The sequence below is a fragment of the Taudactylus pleione genome, unplaced genomic scaffold, assembly GCF_031769625.1.
Source record: "Taudactylus pleione unplaced genomic scaffold, aTauple2 ptg000333l, whole genome shotgun sequence".
Taxonomy (NCBI): Eukaryota; Metazoa; Chordata; class Amphibia; order Anura; family Myobatrachidae; genus Taudactylus; species Taudactylus pleione.
The window spans coordinates 3725970-3747416 of record NW_028284734.1 but is presented as its reverse complement, the minus strand read 5'-3'; the positions used below and the strand labels follow the sequence as shown (position 1 = coordinate 3747416).

Here is a 21447-nt window from a genome sequence, read left to right as displayed (position 1 = left end):
CCCTGTGGACCCCCTATAGAACCTGAAGTAGAAAATAATAGATATGGTAAGAACTCACCTTTTGTTATCTCTATTTTTACGAGATCCATAGGGTCCACAGGGCGCCCGCCCTGACGCACCTGGCTTCATATGGGATATGTGGTTGGTCACCGGTTTTCCATCTCCCTTTCTGAGAGTATGGTTCTTGTGTGTTCCAGTCTTGCTTCTTTCTGTTTTTTTTTCTCCTCCGGCCTTGGCTGCTTACCAACTGATGTGCCTGAGGCTGGGGCGGGGTATAGAGGAGAATGGAGGCAGTGCATCCTGGGAGCAGCAAAAGCTTTAACTGCGTGGTGCCCGTGGATCCAGATTCAGCTATACCCCAAGGTCAACCCTGTGGACCCTATGGACCTCGCAGAAACAGAGATAACAAAGGTAAGTTCTTAGCATATCTCTTGTTTTTATATAGAGCATGATTGGGCAAACTGTAACTGCCAGTGGTCCCTGGGCCTATAAAAGCAGCAATATGGAAAAAGCCATTACTAAATAAAAGTATAATCAATACCCCTATTCCACTAGATTGCCGGGTCTCATCCCGGCTAAGACCTGTCAGACAGGCGATCCGGCACTAATGCTCGGTCGATGACGCCATTGGCATCACGTGATGAGCAGGCGCTTGGAGATAATTTTATCTCCAAGTGCCGGCTCTTCCTATGCAGAGAACGGGACCTGGGTCACATTGACCTGGGTTCCCGTTCACACTGCATCACGAGCAGGGTTGAACACGCGTTAAACCTCTCAAGACCAGGGTTGAAATGCCGGATCACTTGACCTGGCTTATTTCAACCCTGCCCCTTTCACACTGCACAATAACCCGGGTTGCAGCGCACTTATGTGCAATAACCTGGGTTATTGGAGCTAGTGGCAAAGGGGTATCACATAAGCAGTGCTACCTGCCCTTTGATATTCATAGTTATTTTAAAATATATTCAATTAAGAGATCCATGACTTGAGAGAAATGGGAATGTGACATGGGGTCAACTCAATTGGCATCGCTAAGCAAATATTTTACCGCAGGATAACTTAACAAGCATATCAGACTTTTTTCAGAATGCGTGCTCACTTGGTCCTCACCATTCAATTAAAAAAAATGCTCATTGCGGCTGCCACGCAGTAAGTCTGCATGTTTTACTCATGATAGGAAAAAGGGTGAAATCATCCTGAACCCCAAAAAAGTGGCCAATAAGATGGCAGCGTAGTATAGAAGGCTGCTATGGGCCATAGGAAAGTATATAAAGGTGTCACATTGTTGATTTATTTTGCAGTTTGTATAAATAGTGTAATAATATTAACTAGCGGTTTTCAGCAAATTAAAGCCTCTAGCTGGATTTGGGGTACATTTATAATGTCTGTAGGGTGATTTTTATGCCAATTAAAAAAAATAAAATGAAACACCTGTAACTCCCAGCTGCAAGTACAAAATCTCAGGTCTTCTCTATATAACACTCCCATGTATCTGTCCCACATGTATACAGCACTCCCACGTGTCCTTACCACATGTATACAGCACTCCCACGTGTCCTTACCACATGTATACAGCACTCCCACATGTCCTTACCACATGTATACAGCACTCCCACGTGTCCTTACCACATGTATACAGCACTCCCACTGTCCTTACCACATGTATACAGCACTTCCACGTGTCTGTACCACATGTATACAGCACTCCCACGTGTCTGGACCACATGTATACAGCACTTCCACGTGTCTGTACCACATGTATACAGCACTTCCACGTGTCTGTATCACATGTATACAGCACTTCCACATGTCTGTATCACATGTATACAGCACTTCCACGTGTCCTTACCACATGTATACAGCACTCCCACGTGTCCTTACCACATGTATGCAGCACTCCCACGTGTCCTTACCACACGTATACAGCACTTCCACGTATCTGACACACATAATTAAACCCATTATTCATTTTTTTGTAGAAAACCAACCCAGAAATGACATGTCTTTTTTGGCCAGAGGACTGAAAAACTTTTAAGTGCCTTATATTAGTCAGGTGTACCAGAGCTTCTGAATCAAATCCTGACTTTTTTTCTTATTCTTAAAATAATGTTTTTTTCCCTACTTTGCACCCTCACAGGAAGTGTGGACTAAAATCTTTAACTCCCATTGAGACTCGCGTTAACGTGATTTTCTAAAGGAATAGTAAAATGTTGCGGCCGCGGATGCCCCATTTTCCTGACCTGCTTGGGATCCCCAAAGACTCTGGACCTCATTCAGACACGGTCGCAAGCACTGAGCACTCACAACCGGGTCGATGTTTAGGCCCTGCGCACGTGCAGCGGCCGCACTGTGCGTGCGCAATCCCCGGAGCGAGAGAAATTCTCTCGCTCCAGAGCTCACTACAAAAGAGGTGGCTGTTGATGTTGATCGACAGCTTGCCCCGTCTAGTAGGCGGGGCGGGGGGGGGGGTGGCTACACAAACGGAGGCGTTCCCGAGAAAACGCCTGCCGATTTTCGGGCGGCCGCACTGACATCAGCAGTGATGTCAGTGGGGAGCTTCCTGCTCGATCAGAGCTGGAAGCTCCCTGGGGCGCCCCGATGGTCGCGATGGTCTTGACCATCACCCTGGTCGGTCGCATTTTACTATTCCTTTAGGTAGCGACCAGGAGGCCGCACTTGAAAAGTGAAGTGGCCGCCCTCATTCAGAGAAAGCGCTCGCTTCTTGCGACCACTTCTGAATGAGGGCCACTGTTCTGTGTACATATAAATCCTTACTGATTTTATGCATGCAAACACATGTAATCCCTTCCACAGTCTGCAACTGTATACAGGCTATCCTTTTATGGGTTGCTGAATGCAAATAATATTCCCACTCTTGCATCTCTAAGGATGACTGGTTATGTATCTTATAACCTTACTCATAAGTGGCTCACAACCGGGGCCGGCAAAATAAATCTTAGGGCCCGGTACACTTGGATCTCTGGGGCCCCTAACCCTCTCCCCTCCCAATGCCCCCTCGTCCAAACACACATGCACACACAACTATTACAGACAGAGAAATGCGTGCGCACACACACACACACACACACACACACATGCATACAGTATATACACACACACAAATGCACACATTAAAAATTACAATAACATAGTCACTTACCTTCATGCTGAGGCAGGGGACACCTGGCTTAGTCCCTGCACTCTTCAGCTGGACCAGTTGGACCCAGAGTGTGTGTGTGTGTATCGTGGAGTGCCATCAGGGGGGGTCGCGCTATGTGCTGCAAAGGGGGGGAAGGTGCCGCGATGGAGGGGGGGGGGGGGTCGGGGTTTCGCAGATGGAAGTTGAAGGAAGCCGATGGGAGTGGAGAAAAACGGGAACGAAGCAGGAGTGGTGAGGTGCCGGAGCTGGGTGCAGGGGGTGCGGGCCCCTGAGGAGGAGCACAAGCCCCTATTTGAATTTTGGATTATCACACACTTAGCGCACAGTCACTGTGGAGATACTTTCCTAACTCCCTGTGTGTATGTATGGCTATATACAGTATGTATATGTGTGTGTAAAAAGTCTTGCTTTGAGAGACCAGGGGAGAGAGTCCTCTTCCTTCTTTATTGTTGCTTAGCATTGAAGTTGAACTACTAAGCTGTTTTGATTACGAGGACCTTATTGATTAATGAAATCTAAAAGGAAGCCCCCTGTAAGCTATCCTATTGTCATGCCCATAGCTTGTTTTATTATTATATTATACTGGCAATCATCAAATTAAGATTAATAACCTAACAATGAAAATAATAGAATTGAGGGGGTGGCCTGATTCCTAAATCTACCCCTCGGTAATACTGTATACAAGCTTTGGTCAGTCAAATTCAATTATTTAGCAAGCAATCTGCACTCCTCACACGTGATACTCTAACTTCAGAGTTTTTTAGCGCGTAATTTTATGATTCATTACTAGCAAAGTTTGAGCAGACTAAGGACTATTTCACACCAGCCGATTTTCACCGGTCGGCAAAAATCTGGGCACTTTTTTTCCCAGTGGATATTTTCCTTTCACACACAATGGTTTAGTGGCGTGTGTATGTTTTTGAATTTCCCAATCTTTAACATTGAAACCGTGGACGGCAGCCATTCATTTCAGTGGATATTCCCGGCTGGAACACCGCAACCCATTTATTTACATACTTCATTACAAAATAGTACACAGCGAAAAAACAGCATGTGTGAAATAGCCCTTAAGCTCAACACTTCAGTTGCTTTGATCAGCTGACCAATCAGTACACACGTCTGTTTTCACTAATGAGCCTGACTATATCCTACAGACACTCTGGAGGAATGCAATTGCTAGGAGTAGAAGTAATTGTGACTTCTGCACTAAAGGCCCCCATACATCAGCAATTTATTCAATCGATTGTGGCAGAATTGCTACAATCGATTGAAAAAGGGAAAGATTTTTATACACAATCGATTGCAAATTGCACGATTGCTGATGTATGGGGGCCTTTAGGGGGCGATGATAAGTTGAACGCAAGTCAGTTTTGCTGGTGGATCTTGAATGATTTCACACTGCTCTATAGCTGAACGCATTCATCTGTGGCTTAGCCTTATTTCCAGGTGTAACGAGGTGAAACGCAGGCATCTGTGGCTCAGCCACATTTCGAGGTGTAACTGGGCGATAACGGGGTGGAACGCAGGCACCTGTGGCTCAGCCACATTCCTAGACGTAATGGGGTGGAACGCATGCATCTGTGGCTCAGCCACATTTCTAGGTGATAACGGGGTGGAATGCATGCATCTGTGGCTCAGCCACATTTCTAGGTGATAACGGGGTGGAATGCATGCATCTGTGGCTCAGCCACATTTCTAGGCGTAATTGGGTGGCAATGGGGTGGAACGCATGCATCTGTGGCTCAGCCACATTTCTAGGCGTAATTGGGTGGCAATGGGGTGGAACGCATGCATCTGTGGCTCAGCCACATTTCTAGGCATAATCAGGTTGTAATGGGATGTTCTCACATAGGCAAAGTTTAGCTAGTGTGTATCAACACCACTGGGCTATGAGGTGTTAAGCACACGCAATGTATATATGTATCAGCCGGAAGTCTTGTACCAAGGATGGATCTAGTGCAGGTGTGCACTGATTGTGATGGCCACCACTATGACACCACGGGCCTGATTCAGAGGTGCAAGCCATTGCAGCCACGGCTGCATCTTTTGCAGCAACATGACTGTATCTTTATGCTAATGCCGCAGCCAGTGGAATTCGTACAGAGACACCCACCGGCTGCTAATCCATCACTGCATATTAAGGCTCACCATCAAACATTGCACCAGCCCTTTGAAGGTGAAGATAATGTCTGAATATTGCTGCCAGTGTCAGTGCAATTGTGTCTTAGGACGCAGTCGCTGACCCTGACAAGCCCACATCTGGCTTGCCACCTCCTGTCACCACCAAGAAATGCCACCAAAATTGCCTCTCTGCATCCAAATTCATTCTGCAGCTCCCAGTGGAAAGTCTGAAAACATCAGTGCCTTGCAAACTACTCTCTCTGACCTCCTCTCTCAGCCTCTGCCAGTAGACTATTAATCGTCCTGATCTTGTATTCTCTAGACCACAGTTCACGTTTTCCAGCAGGTGCACAGGTGTATTCAATACTCACACATTTTAAAATTTCCACAGGTGGAGCTAATTATTTGTGTGTTTCTGTGAAAAAACATGTACTGTTTGGGGCCCTGAGGACCGAGTTTGAGAACCTGTGCTCTAGACCAGTGGTTCTCAAACTCGGTCCTTAGGACCCCACACAGTTCACATTTTCCAGGTCTCCTGGCAGGTGCACAGGTGTATTCATTACTGGCTGACATTTTTTAAAAGATCCACAAAGGGAGCTAATTATTTCACTTGTGATTCTGTGAGGAGACCTGGAAAATATGTACCGTTTGGGGTCCAGAGGACCGAGTTTGAGAGCCTGTGCTCTAGACTACGCTCAGTTTCTCATCCCTTTAACACTCCTTTTCTCAGATCACCAACTTATCTCCTGCAAGCTCTGCATCACATATTCTCTACTGACAAGCTCAACCAAGCTTCCTCATACCCACAGAACCAAACCCTGGCAGCAGCACTTGATCAAATTGCCTAAGCCCGCGGCGTCACTGACCTTGGTGACACCCGGTGCGGCTGGCAGGCATCCTTTCATGTGCCGGAGGCACGGCCTCGTACTGCGAAGCCACACCCCCTCATCTGTGCAAATCTTGGGAACGTGACCCCCCATTCTCAGCACACAGTGGGCTTACCCAGCCTCTCCCTGCAGTGTGGCTGCTTGGTGACACCATCCAAAGGGGTCATAGGCAAACACAGGGTAGGGTTTCCGGTTGCCTGGAATCCACCTTCCCAGCCCTCACCATGACCACAATAACATTATATAATTAAATTTTACTAGAGCTGCATGTTTTAAAGATCTCTGTATCACAAATGAAATAATTACCACAACCAGTAATGATTACACCTGTTCAACAACTATGAAATCTGGAAAACATGCACTGTTAGGGGTGCACTACTATAGAACATCTATAGGTATAATTATTAATACTGTGTAACACATACATGCCTACCCTCCCGGTTTTCGCGGGAGGCTCCCGATTTTTCTGGTAACCCCCCGTACCCCCGGAAGGGTAGGCATTTCTCCCGCATTCTGCCCACTTCCTAGTGAAGTGGGCAGAATGAAGAGAATACCCGCGGCAATCGCGGGTCTCCGTGAAGGGGGCGGGGCTTAAGATGAGATTCGGCATGAATCACAGCATTTCACCCAATCGCGGCAGTTTTGCCGTGAGGGGGCGGGGCTTAATGACGTTATTCGTTAGGCCCCGCCCCCATCGGCCCCCTGCTGCTTCTCTTACCCGGGCTTCTCCCGGGAACAGATCCTGAATGTAGGCAAGTATGGTGTAACATACACTATCCAGTGCACAAGGAAACCAATGTGTACATACTGTATATGTCCAGAGCAGTGCTAGGTTCTTCTGCTGCTCCCCCAAACTCCTGGACTTGCCCCAATGCTCTGGAATGGTGCACACTTGCAATAAAAACATTCAGCTTAGGCAGGATGACCCTACCGCCGTATCTAATGGGTTATCTATGTTTGCTGGCCCTGTATTTGTCGGAATTATGACATACACTGCACTTTGTATGACACATAGTATAGCTGTTTATATGCCCTCATCATGAACTGGCCACAATAGCTCTAAAATCAAGCAGTTGGAAACCCCCCCTCTAGAAATCCTGAGTTTGCCCCTGGGGGTGGCATCAAAATAGCATAGCAGCTCTGCTATTTCAGTGTCACCCCCTTGGATGGTGTCACCCAGTGCAGACCGCACCCCCCCGTGTAACGCCAGTTGCCTTAGCTACTCTTCACACTACACGTTGGACTTGAAATCAGCTGTAGCACCCTAAAGAAACTCATCTTCAAAACCTTTTGTGCAAAGTAGAACGTCATTGACATATATTGCAAGCTTCCCATGACTTCCTCATAGATACTGCTATCCTATCAAAACACTCTGGACAATGCCCAACATACTTCCAATCTCTTTCAGGTGTCACAGTTCATTGGAAATGTACGATTTACAGCTATCAGCCTGTATTTACCCTACCAGTATCAAGGGTGCAGAGGTGGTGTTTGCCAGTGTCTCCCACAAGATTTTGACTTCACCACATCCAGGACACAGGTCATGATTCCAAGTATTGGTTACTGGGATGGGTGATAAGGCAGCATCCTGGGGTCTGGTACACTTGGAGTCTCATAAAAGCCACGGGACCACAAGATTTACAGGTGATATTAAAGATTTAACGTATAATTCTGTGAGAAGACCTCCAAACCATGCACTGACAGGGTTCCCTAAGGACCTAAGTTGGGAAGCACTGGTTTAAGTGTTCCCTGAAAACTTATGCTGCATACACACGGTCAGATTTTGTGTCAGATATGAACGATAATGATTGTAAAAATCGTTCATATCTTTGACATGTAGGGCATGCATCGACGAACGATGCGAGTCTCCACATGTCAGATATCGAACTCTGAAATCTGATGTGCTTGCAGTCAAATTTTAACGATTTCATTAATTTTAATACTGTCAGAAATCGTTCAATTGTTCATCTTTGATGAAATCATTGTAAAAATCGTTCAATCGCTCTTCTGACAAATCTGACCGTGTGTATGCACCATTACATCTTCAAACAAGCTTACCAAATTTTAGAAGCACCAACCAACCAACCTCCCTAAGCTATTCTACCCAATTACCACCCCTAAACACAGTTCATGCAAAATTTACATGTGTTCACTATCCATATTTAAATAACTCTCTGACCCCAGACTAATAGCAGTTCTAAAATGGGTCATACCCCTTTTATACAGCAGCGCCGGTCCAGGTTATTCCCGGATCGGCGTTATTCACAATGTACTGATATCATCTTCAAGCGCCAAGAAAAAAGTCCCCATGCTGTAAACGGGACCCAGACTGGATGACCTGGGTTACCCGTTTACACTGCAGGGTTGTACTGGTCGTTCCCGTGTTAAACCCTGCAAGCTACCCGGGTTGGATTGCCGGGTCACACAACCCGGGAATCCAACCCTGGCCCATTTCACACCTAGCAGCAATCCGGGTTAACCCTGCAATAACCCGGGTTTTAGCTGTGGTGTAAAAGGGGTATAATATTGCTGTGTGACTGGATCACTAGACACTTATTACCCTTGCAATCTTGCTTGCACAGTATATAGCTTACCTCATGTATCAGACTTCCATTTCCCTACAGATTGTAAGCTTGACCTCTGTCTATTAATGCTCAGCACTGTGGAGCTCATTCAGATCCGCTCGCTAGATGCTTTCCCTCGCTCCTAGCCTATGCAAATCTAATGTATGCCCAGCAAGGCAGGCGATCGTACGGCAAGGCATTAGCACGCCCACTATGTCTTGGTGTGCAATCACTTTGTGTATGCAGATGCCCACCAGCCATTTATAAGACGCCCACTTGCGCACGTCATCTCCTGGAAGTGCATGAAAACATTGGTACATCGAGCACTATGGAATGTGCTCACAGCGCTTGAGGTTGACTATACCTTGCCGCAAGCACTGCGATCACTCCAGTGTGAAATACAACCAGGTGACATGTACTATGACGCTGCCTGTTAATTATGCACGCCTCTGAAACAGTGTTAAAACACTCAGGCACGCCTGCGTTCGTACCTCCACTCCCCCATTTCTAGTGGCCTGCCCGTTACCACCCACAAACGGCCTCTCCTGTCACTCATTCAACGGGGCTGTCTATGCTGGGCGAGCGAGTGCAGCCCGATCTTTCGCAGTGGTTCTCGCACGCAAATTGCGATACATACGCATGTGCAGATTGCAAATATCGGCCAGCTACGAGCGATCGCATCCTAGCGAGAGGGTCTGAATCAGCTCCTGTGTTCCCAACTATAAAGTGCAAAGGAATATGCTGGTGGTATATAAAATAAATTAATGTTGATAAATAATAATTAAATTGGTTTGAATTACATTTTTAGCATCACTTAACTCTGACAAGGCAAAAGTGGTTTGAAAATAATAAATAAATGTGAACATATCACACTGAAATTAATATGGGTGGCAGCTATGTGAAAAGAATATGGATGGCAGATATGATATTGATTTGCCAGATTGACCATTTAAAATATAATGCATTTGAAATGTGCATATTGCGTTATGCCTTATACAGGAGCATGCTGTGTGCCGGCATTTCATCAAGTGTAAAACACCAGCAGGAATCTCAACTATCATAATATAAATTCAGCAAGATGCGAACACGTGGTGATACTGCTATTGGTGGTTGTGTGCTAGTAATATAGGTTTTACCAGCTTCTGGATCATCACACCTACCACACTTGTTCCTTGGACTTCTCAGAAAGACAGTCCCAAGTGTTACCATCTGCTCAAAATAAGCACAATTGTTATATTGTTACCTCTTAGATAATTTGTTTCTAATACCCCTTTCACACCAAAATCCCAGGTCCGACACTGGATTTTGACCACAGTTTAGTCCCGGGTCAGACCCCGTTAATAACCCTTTACACCACAGCTAAAACCCGGGTTATTGCAGGATTAACCCGGGTTGCTGCTAAGTGTAATGGGTGACCCGGCAATCCAACCCGGGTAGCTTGCAGGGTTTAACATGGGAATGTCCCATGAAACCCTGCAGTGTAAATGGGTAACCCAGGTCGTCCGACCTGGGTCTCGTTACAGCATGGGAACTTCTGGGTTTCTTGGTGCTTGGAGATGATGTAATCTCCAAGCGCCGGGAGAAGTGTTCCACTGCACCCGTTTGCAGTGTGAACAGCGCCGATCCAGGAATAACCCGGATCGGTGCCGCAGTGGAAAGGGGTCTGTCCCGGGTCTGACCCATTTTGGAACTGTGTTCCAAATCTCGGGTCAGATCCTGTACTTACGGTTTTGACCCTATTACACTGCACCTTCGAGCGTGGTTATTCCCAGGTAAACCCCGATCACACTGAATCCGGGTCTGTCCTGCTGAACCTGTGAGGTCATAAAAAGTGGGTGGTGACTGCTTCACAGCCGCCAATCAGCTAATTTTAGGCATGACCCGGATCGTTCTCGTATCCAACCCTTCTCGCTACCCAGGTTGGATTCCCAGGTTATTTTTCAGGGACCCTTTCTCATCGAGGTTATTTACGCAGTGTGAAAGGAGTATGAGTAGAACATTGCACCTCTACACCAGTAGCACTTAAAGCCTTAAAGCCATGCTTGTTGTTAATTGCAATGTGTCATGAGACAATCTTGTTATGTAGCAAAAAAAGATCAAATACATTGTTCAGTCTTTACAGTAGCTTTCTACTGCAGCTCTTTTAGGTAGTAGAAAGACCTGCACAATGAGCATGTGGTAATGGCCCTACATAATGTATGAATGATGTCACAGATCTGAGCTGAAGTGCTAAGCTCATGGTGCAGGCTGAATTATAAATTTCCCTTTTACAGAGTGATCACCTCCAGCTACCACATCAAGGTCTTCAGGAGCCTCAAAGAGACTCCAACATTAAAATACCAAGAGACAGGAGATAATCAGCTGCAACCGTGGCTTTAGTGTAGAAGGATGTACAGGAACAAACCAGGAGCTGTACTACAGATCTAGGTATCATGCCTCTTGATCGGTCGAGTGATTTGTTTTGTTTACGAAAAATTTGACACACATCTTGTGAAAATAAATTTCTATATTGAGCTTCAATGGACTTCTTCTGAACTTACATACAGTATTTGCAATTACACATGTGCCTTAGTAGTTTTCTTTGTTATTTATTAAATGTAAAGTGAGAATAAATATCCTCTCCCATCACAAACAGCTATAACCACCCCACATAAGATTTTTTCATAAACTTGAAAAAAATGTATTATTTTTTTAGTGCAATGTCTGCTTAAATACAAGAGGGTGATGTTCCTGTGATGTGTGCACAAGTGTGCCACTTGGGGGTCATAGTTGGAGCATTTAAATTCCTGGGATTATTTTCTGCTTTCGGAGTAAGTGTGGCAGATTTAGGTCCGTATTCAATTAGAAGCGAAAGCCATTTACGTTTGGTTTTAGCGATAATTTTGCCTTTTTCTTTACTCCGTATTAAATTCTATTCCGTTTTCGCCTATGCGGACAGTCAAGGCACTGAAATAGGAAATACTTTTTCTCCACAGAATAGTAGGTGAAAAGAAGTGTACAATCTATATACTTGGGGTGCAGATGTTGGGAAACCACTCAAAACTCTTAGTGCACCCCCCAAAGGACAATTCACCATCCCAAAAAAAAAAAATTTTAAATTCCAGGATCCCCCCAAAAAACACCTTTGAAATTGGGGCGAAAATAACAAAAGTGGGGGGACTTCTAAAACTAGCGAAATAAGCTTCTGGGGGTACTGTAAGTATTGGCCAAGTGTTTTGGGGATTGTAGGTGCTTGTATGATGGAGGAATTTCACTTTTCAAAAACTTCACTTTAGAGACATTAAAATATGCTAGTATCCATTTTCAAATACCCCAAATTTGATGGGGCTACTTTTTTTCACCAAAAAATTCTGCTTTTTGCCATTCTTCACCACTTTTACAAGGACACCAATAACAAGGATTTTAAACAACTTCAGTACCCCAATTAGTTTTATTAGGGCTATTGGAACACTTCTACATTGATCCCTACTGTTAGTGCATCTTTTTGGGGGGGTACGGATGATTTCCCCAAGTCTGACAGTACTTTCCGCCTATTCTGCATTCGCCACTTCCCGTTTTCACCTCTTTTGTAATTGAATATGGCGGAAAGCGGGGACGCGCACGATAAGTTTCCGCGTCCAAAACACGGGATGCCAGCGAAAAGTTGGGCAGGCGAAACTTTTCTGCGGGTGAAAAACTAATAGAATACCGCCCAATGTTTGATTTACACATCCATTACATGACCCAGTGTGTGTGATTTCTGATAGGTTCTGGAAACTGGTGTATAATGACAAGCTGCTGCAAGTTGTGAATGACATCAACAGAAATTTGCAACATTTGCTGGACTGTAGTCTGAGATAAAAGAGAAAACGTTAAGTGAACATACTGCCTACAATCACATTTAGAGCACTTCCTAATTCATTTCCACTTTTCCTCCTAAAATGCTCATTACCGGGGGCGCTGAGAGAGGAGAGGGGCGAGCACAGATTATCAGTGCCCAGGCCTCTCGTTCGCTCCGAGCGATGTTCGTACATCTGCGCATGCGTATGGGTTGTAATGCGCATGCGCCAACCAGTCAGTGCGGTCGGAAATCGTGTGCTTGCAAAATAGCGAATGCCTGCTAATTTGAGTGACAGGATGAGGCGTTTGTGGGTGGTAACAGGGGAAGGTGCTTGAAAACGGGGAGAGGAGATCCGAACGCAGGCTTGCCAAACGGTCAAAACGGCAGTTTTAAGGGTGTGCATAATTAACAAAGCAGCGTCATCAACCACGTCACTTGGTTGTCTTTTAGCCTGAACTGCTCGCATGATTGCGGTAGGAAAATGCTACCACAAGAATAGCGAGCAGTTCATACGCCTTTCGATGTACTCGATTAATCTAATAAATAGCGGAGATAACGTATGATGCGAACGGCCAAGGGGCGTCTTTACAAAATAGCGAGCGCATGTTTCGTTCGCTCTCTCAGACATAGAGGCGTCAACAGACCGCTAAGAGCGAGCGCTCTATTTAAATATCCGGCCCCTTTTTCAGAACGACCGTCCGCAAATAGCGTCTGGCTCTGAATCAGGCCCAATGTTCCTTAAGCCATGGAAAATCAAGAACAACTGGAGCCAAGGGACAATGGAGGAGATAAAAAGACAAAGGGCCTGATTCAGAGCCGTTCGCTATTTGTGGTCGTTCGTTCAAAAACAAGGGGTGGCTATTCAAATGATCCGTTCGCAAATTGCAGTCTGTTCCCACCTCTAAGTCTGAACAAGCGAGCAAAACATACGCTCGTTTATTTGATAAAAACGCCCCCTGGCCGCACGCACCATACGTCATGTCCGCTATTTATTAGATTAATCGAGTACATCGTACAGCGTATGAACTGCTCGCTATTCTTGTGGTTGGTGTTTTCAACCGCTATTTTGCGAGCAGTTCTGAGTTAAAAAAAACCAAGTGACGTGGTCAATGACGCTGCTGTATTAAATATGCACTCCCTTAAAACGCCCGTTTTGACCTTTAAGCACGCCTGCGTTCGGATCTCCACTCCCCGTTTTCAAGCACCTTCCCCTGTTACCACCCACATACGCCTCATTCTGTCACTCAAAATAGCAGGCCCTCGCTATATTGCGTACCAACGATTTTCGGCCGCACTGACTGGTTCGCGCATGCGTACTAAAAACCGTACGCATGCGCAGATGTGCGAACATCGCTCGGAACGAGCGTACTGCCGCTTGCGAGTGGCTCTGAATGAGGGCCAAAGTCTCTGAGTGTAAGGAACCCACCGATAAATGAAGAGGTGTCTTAAACTTCACATGACCTGAAGAAATCAAACCTCCGTCTAGACCACAGATAGGAATTTCTTGATCCAAAGGGACAGCTGGTAGCCTGGTACTCCCAGAGTGCGAAAGAAAAGAAAATCCATAAAATTGCCGGCTGCCCCGCTATCTAGGAAGGCTGAAGTAGACAAAGTGGAATTGGTGAGCTGGATGATTGCTGGGATTAAAATAGAATTTTTGGAGGAAATGGATGCCAGGCCTAAGTGCAAATCCTCCTGAACACTTAGGCCTTGTCTTTTACTGGTCTGCGTGGACAGTTATTCACCGTGTGCCCCTTGTCACCGCAGTACATACAGAGGCCAAGAGACCGTCTTCTGCGTCTCTCTACTGACGATAGACGAGAGGCGCCAATCTGCATAGGTTCCTCTGTGACCGAGGATTGAACCCAAGTGGGAGAATGAGGCGATCTGATGGGTAGATCTGGTTTACATTTGCGTTCCCGTAAGCGTCGGTCAATCCTTATGGCTTGTTGCATGAGGTCATCCAAGGATTCAGAGGGTGAATGTTGCACAACGATGTCCTTGATGGCCTCAGAAAGACCAACACGATATTGGCTACGTAAAGCCGTGTCATTCCAACCGGAGTCAGTAACCCATTTGCGGAACTCTGATGAGTAATCCTTTGCTGCCTTTTGGCCCTGCTTGAGAGCACGCAACTTGGACTCAGCCAAAGCAGCACGGTCCAGGTCATCATACAATAGGCCCAAGGCCATAAAGAAAGCTTCCACTGACTGTAATGCGCGTGAGTAGAAGGCAGCCCGAAGGCCCAAGTCTGTGGGTCCCCCTGAAGGAGAGAGATTACCATTCCAACTTGTTGCAACTGTGTCCCTGAAGAGGCCGGACGAAGTTGGAAATAGAGCTTGCAACTTTCACGAAAGTTTAAAAACTGTCGGCGATCCCCAGAAAACTGATCTGGCAAATTCATCTTAGGTTCTAGATGAGGAGCTGCATACAGAGGAGAACGGTTCTCTTCAACTCGTATAGTGAGTTCCTGGACTTTCTGGGTAAGTGTTTGGATCTGGGCTGCAAGCATCTGAGCAAGACTCTGTCCCTGTTCCATGACAGCAGAAGTTATAAGTCCGACACAACACTTTCTGTAACTATATCCTAGTGTATCAACTATTATTTTTTGGGCCGACTATAATATCATGACTCCCACTGCCTGCTCCATGTGAGACCCCTAGAAGCCGGCTAGCGAGATCTTCTGCCAATAACAACCGCCCGTTGTTCCCTTAGAACTAGGATACGTTCACCGGTACTTAGGCGGCCGCCTGGACTTATGCTCGAGGTAGTAGCGGCTCACATGGAGATACAGGGGAATTCAACAGGTAAAGAATGTACAGTTAGGTAGGACTGACACAGTTGATGATTATAAGGCTATTGATGGTACGGATGTTGTGAGAGTACAGTTTGTTTTTTTGGGCAATAGCTTGGGAGTCGATGGTGCAGCAATGGTGCCGATGGTGCGGCAGTGATGCCGACAGTGCAGCAGTTATGCCGATGGTGCGGCAATGGTGCCGATGGTGCGGCAATAGCCGAAGATAAACAGTCTAGGGTTAGTAAATGGCTCTGAGAGCCGATGGTGCGGCAACTGTGCTGATGTTGCAGCGATGATGCCGATGTTGGGGCAGTTGCCGTAGATAATCAGTCTATGGTTTGATAATGGCTTTGAGAGCCGATGGTGCGGCAAGTGTGTCGATGTTGCAGTGATGGTGCCGATGTTGGGGCAATTGCCGTGGATAAACAGTCTATGGTTTGATGATTGCTTTGAAAGCCGATGGTGCTGCAAGTGTGCCGATGTTGGAGCGATGGTGCCGATGTTGGGGCAATTGCCGTAGGCTGAACGTTGGCAGCACGGGAGCTGCTGGATACGGCTAGGAAGCTGTTTGGAGATTGGTGGTAGCACGGAAGCTACTTGGAGCGGCCTGGAAGCCGTATGGTGAATGATGGCAGCACGGGAGCTGCTGGATATGGCTAGGAAGCCGTTTGGAGATTGGTGGTAGCACGGAAGCTACTAGGAGTGCTAAGAAGCCGTATGGTGAACGATGGCAGCATGGGAGCTGCTAGATGCGGCCAGGAAGCCGTTTGGAGATAGGTGGTAGCACGGAAGCTACTTGGAGCGGTTAGGAAGCCGTGTGGGAGTTCAGTGAACCGGATAACAGGCACAACCTGACTCTGCAGCCAGGCTGAGGGAACTCACATACACTCTATAGTCGGCACAGGTGCAATAGATCAGTGAGTATAAATAGGCTGAAGTCCCAATCAGGTTTGCACTTGTGGAAAACACATCACTTCCTGAGGCGTGCCGATCTCCTAGCAACAGGAAGAACTGGAGTAACCCCGTCCTGTCTGGGCATACTGTCAGAAAGTGTCAAGTTGTGATTGCGACTTGTAACAGACCTGTCAAATGGAGAGGTGGAGCAGCGCCCCCACTATTGGCTACACACCATCTCTAGCATCTGGGCCCGTCTGATGTCTCAGCGCCCTGCTCACTGCGTCTTCTTCAAGTCATGTGTAAGGAGTTCATTTGCAAATTAAAATGTTTTTGTTACATTAGTATTTATGTGCCCATAAATTTGTTTTCCCATGTAAAGTGTCTGGATGATGAAAATGCAGTAACAGACTATTTCCATCTCCAGCAGTCCTCATGTCAAAGATATTTTGTAGGGTTTTAAAAATATTCCATGGTCAAAGACCGGGAAACAGTCGGGAAGCCGATGGACGGAATCCCGGCCATCGGCTTCCCAACTGTCTAATCCCAGCAAGGGTTAAACAACAGGCGTCGAAATCCCGACGCCTGTAATTTTCCCTACGCCGGGAGCCTGACACCTGTCTTACCGATCGAAGGTAAGCCGGGCGCCAGGTGCGGACAGCCGCGGGGGGGAGGAGGGTTAGGTTTAGGGTTCCTGGGGGGGACTTGGGGTTAGGCACCCCCCGGGAGGTTAGGTTTAGGCTAGGGGAAGGAGGGCTTAGGGTAAGACACCCCCAGGGGGAGGTTAGGGTTAGGCACCCCCCCGGAGTTTAGGCGGCGGGGAAGGGGAGCTTAGGTTTAGGCACTTAGAGGGTATTATGGTTAGGCACTTGGGGGGGAGGTTAGGGTTAGACACCCCTAAGGGAGGGTTAGGGGGTAAAATTAGGTTAGCAAATACTTACCTAGGATGATCAGGATTTTCACCCCTGCCAAGCTCACGTTGTCGGGATTTGAACCGCCGGCCATGCGGTAAATCATACTGAATCCCACAGACCCATATCCATTCCATCTACACCCCTTAGGGTATATTTACTAAAGTGCAGATTTTTAGAAGTAGAGCTGTTGCCTTTAGCAAGCAATCAGATTCTACTTAACATTTATCTAGCACCTCCAAGAAGATAATAACTAGAATCTGATTGGTTGCTATGGGCAACATCTCTACTTCTAAAACCCGCACTTTAGTAAATATACCCCACAGTCTCATCCAGCCACATAATGTCTCATTTTTGCATTTCAGAGCAAAATGAGCAGCATTCCTTCACTTAAACTGCATTCAAGGAGAACACTACTGCCCACTTCTTACAACCCATAATTTGTAATAATATAATATTGTACATCAGTAACTGTCCCATTAATGTTTTAATTCATGCATTTGCCACCTAATGATGTCAAAATTGGGAAAGAAATAGAACAATATATTGCAGCTGCATAAATGACCATAAAGTGGAGCTAATAGAGGGAACAAATTGAACAGAAAGGCACAGCATGTCAGTAAGCTAGCTGTGATACCACTCTGCCTTGTACAAACTCACCCATCTATTGTCCATACAAAGTATTTCTGTTGCCTAGCCAACCACCGGCTTCTTAACTGCCTCAAAGTGATGCAACATAAAGAAGTGTCAGTTTTCTTTAAAAGGTAGAACATGCTGGAAAGGTTTAATAGAAACACAGGTGTATTATTTAGCTCAGTAATGCACAAGCTTTGAAATATATTCATAAATGGCTTTACTTGGTCATTAAACTCCAAAAGTTCTCATTAACACTTCCCAGGCTCTTTTCTATTAACACATGTGCTTTAGTTAGAGCTTGAAACTCTGGTGCCAGTATGTGAAATAAGAAAAGTAGCGAAACGCAGGTAATACACATAATAAGAACAGAAATAGGAAAAAATTACATAAACAGAAAACTTTAAAATTGAACAGATACAAATGTCTGTGACCTAGGCTGCACAACTTTATATAACTTTTAGAAAGCACTAAATTATTGTGTTTTACAAATATTTGTGAATAATAACATGTAGGTTATATACTACTATCTACTAAACTGATAATTTGGCTCTTCTCTTTGCAGGTCCTCTGTACGCCCTGACCTTCCTGCGCAAACCGCCCCTTCTGTCTGCTACTGGGACCTCTGGTTCCACTTCCTCCGAGCTGCTCTCTCCATCTCGCTCCATAGATTTTTGCACAGACTTATCTGTCTCCACAGATCCTTCAGACTGTTCTCCAGAAACACTTCTTTGTCCATCAGATTGTTGCTGGAATGCTACATCTTGAAGTTCAACCACAAGTAGAGGGCCCTGCCGGAGAAGCGGTAATGTGTCAGCTCTAACATTAATGGTGGGTTCTTCTAGGGAAGCAGTGTTCAGGGTTGATGCATCATCACATGTAGGGCACTCTCCTGCAGAAATGCCTTCTGGGTATCCAGGCAGACCGTTATCCCTCAAGTCTTCACTTAAAATCGGCATACATGATTCAGTGGCTTTTGTGGCCACTGTCTCTTTAAACTCCTCTTCTTGTATATCTGTCTCTTCTACTTCAGTCATCATGTTTTCATGTGCTGTAGACTCTAGGTCATCTGGATTAAGAACCTGTGATGAAAGATAAAAACCAGAATTAAAGGTTGAGTCCAGAACTTGCAGTACACACTTTAAATTATTACCCAATCAGTCGCACTATAGTAATGGTAACAGTAAGAAGTGACTGGCAATTCAGATCGACAAGGTTGGGATCAATCAGGCTGGAATAACAAACAACTGAACTGAAGAGAGATCCTGTCGGCCAACACTCAGGATGAATGACAGAATTGTCCCAAAACCTACTTGGGCACCCATGTGATATTGTTCAGTTCTGGTATGTTAGGGTATCATAGTATATACTATTTTCATTATTTATTTTAGCTTTTGTTTGGCCGACCAAGATTGTCTGTTTGATTTTTAGCAACTTATTTGACGTACGTAGACTGTTGTGTGACTCCAATAACCAATATTGGGAGTAAAAATCTAGACATGAAGGTTCAGGGGGTCAAATACACATTAATCGTTGTGAGAGGCGTCACAGGTCTCATCTCAGAACATATATTTCCTGTCTTTTTTATAAAATTTATTACAAATGTTGATCATAGATTACATAATTTGTTCTTAATGTGACTTCTCTTTAGATTCATTTGACAGCATAATTTAAGATTGAAACTGTGGTACAAAACATTTGAAAAACCAAGAAAAACCAAGGGATCACATAACATAATACAGTTTGTTTGTTTGATTTTTAGCAGGGAAGTTTGGCTGTCTGAATATAATTGCAGCTCTCCGTATATAACCGCAGCTATTTGTATCTACTATATAATTGTAGCTGTTGGTATATAACTGCTGCTGTCTGTATATAATTGCTGCTGTCATATATAACTGCAGCTGTCATATATTATTGCAGCTGTCTGTATATAACTGCAGCTGTCTGTATATAACTGCAGCTGTCGTATGAAACTGTTTTGTCTATATATAATTACTGCAGCTGTCGTATATAACTGCAGCTGTTTTATAACTGCAACTCTGTATATTACTGCAGCAGTCTGTACATAACTGCAACTGTCTGTATATAATTGCAGCTGACTGTATATAACTGCAGCACTATATAACTGCAGCTGTCTGTATATAACTGCAGCTGTCATACATAACTGCAGCTGTCATATGAAACTGTTGTGTCTATATATAATTACTGCAGCTGTCCTATATAACTGCAACTGTCTGTATATAATTGCAGCTGACTATATAACTGCAGTTCTCTAGAAAACTGCAACTCATTTTAAAACTGCAGCAGTCTGTTTAATTGCAGCTCTATATATAACTGCAGCTGTTTGTATATAACTGCAGCTGACTAGATAATTGCAGCTTTCTGTATATAACTGCAGCTGACTGTATATAATTGCAGCTTTCTGTATATACCTGCAGTTGTTTGTATATAACTTCAGCTGACTTTGCTGTTTTATTTTAGTAGCCTATTGGTGAATATTTTCCACCCATCTTTGCACATCCATTATGCTGAGCCCATTAGTTTATTTGCTGTGTCACGGATCCACTTTTTTCTGCACTAGCATTTCAATGTATATGGGCAGTCGTCCTACACACATTATTTTATTACATGTTTGTCAGCGTTATATTTGATATGTGTATCTTTGCTGGATACTTGTGTTCTTTACGGACTCATTGCAGAGAGAACCCAAGTGTCCCACACTCATTATTATTATCAATCATGGTAATGTCTACATCCCCTTCACGGAGAGGACCCTGACGTCAGCAGCCAGTGTCCAGCATCATTCCCAGTGTCCAGCGTCATTCCCTACCATCCAAGTGGGCATAGAGGGGGAATATAACCTTGTGGAGAGTGTAGCGGGCCACCGAACCTGAAGCGCGGTGAGCGAAGCGAGCCCGTAAGGGGACAACTTTCTTTTTTAGGTGGGGACAACCCGCGAGGGGACAACTGAGCAGTTGTCAGTGATGGCCATTTATTTTCCCTTGCTATTTGAACGTCCTTTCTGTATGGGATCAATCATGTGCGCAGTTTCTTGGGAATAGTATGGTGGTTTGTACAAGTTATAACTTGTTTTATCAGTTCTTTTCTCAATTGTAAAGAGCAACGGAAAATACGCTGGCACTATATAAATAAATGTAAATAATAATGTTAATCTATATAATAAGACCTAACTCCACCAAATTTGGCATAGTGGTGTAGTTTGACCAGGATTAGGTTCTTGCCTTGGTTTGAACTTTGTGGGGGCCACCCACTGTCACACAATCGCTAAAAATGGGGACACGCTTACATTACACAGGTTCCAGGTCTGGCTCCATTGGAAATTGGCAGTCTGCCGAAAACTTGTGAGAAAGCTACAAAAGTATCCTTTTAACTGCTGCTGAGCAAACTTGTTGACCCATGCAAGTTCATATTAAATCCAGAGCCTCTGTGTTTGCATGCAAGGGCGTAAATAAAACGTTAATGTTATGCCACACAGACCCCATTCAGGTTATGCAACACAGTTCCCATTCAGGTTATGCCACACAGTAGTACCCCTTATACACACTATGCCACGCAGTAGTCGTGCCCCTTACACTACACAGTAATGCCCCTTACAAATTATACCACATAATTCCCTTTACAGAATATTCCACATAGTAG

At 45.2% G+C, this 21447-nt stretch overlaps 1 protein-coding gene across 2 annotated transcripts in view; it reads right to left on the bottom strand.

The window, feature by feature from the left end:
* Window positions 1-17709: 17709 nt before the first annotated feature.
* The window catches only part of FAM169A (family with sequence similarity 169 member A), a 69338-nt gene continuing 65600 nt past the window's right edge, over window positions 17710-21447 (bottom strand). The window contains exon 13 of one of the 2 annotated variants that reach the window (XM_088443743.1): window positions 17710-18869. In XM_088443743.1, coding sequence (XP_088299869.1) covers window positions 18321-18869 — 549 coding nt within the window. In that variant the 3' untranslated portion in view covers window positions 17710-18320. The remainder of the gene's footprint in view (window positions 18870-21447) is intronic. The other variant, XM_088443741.1, reaches the window with a different exon arrangement.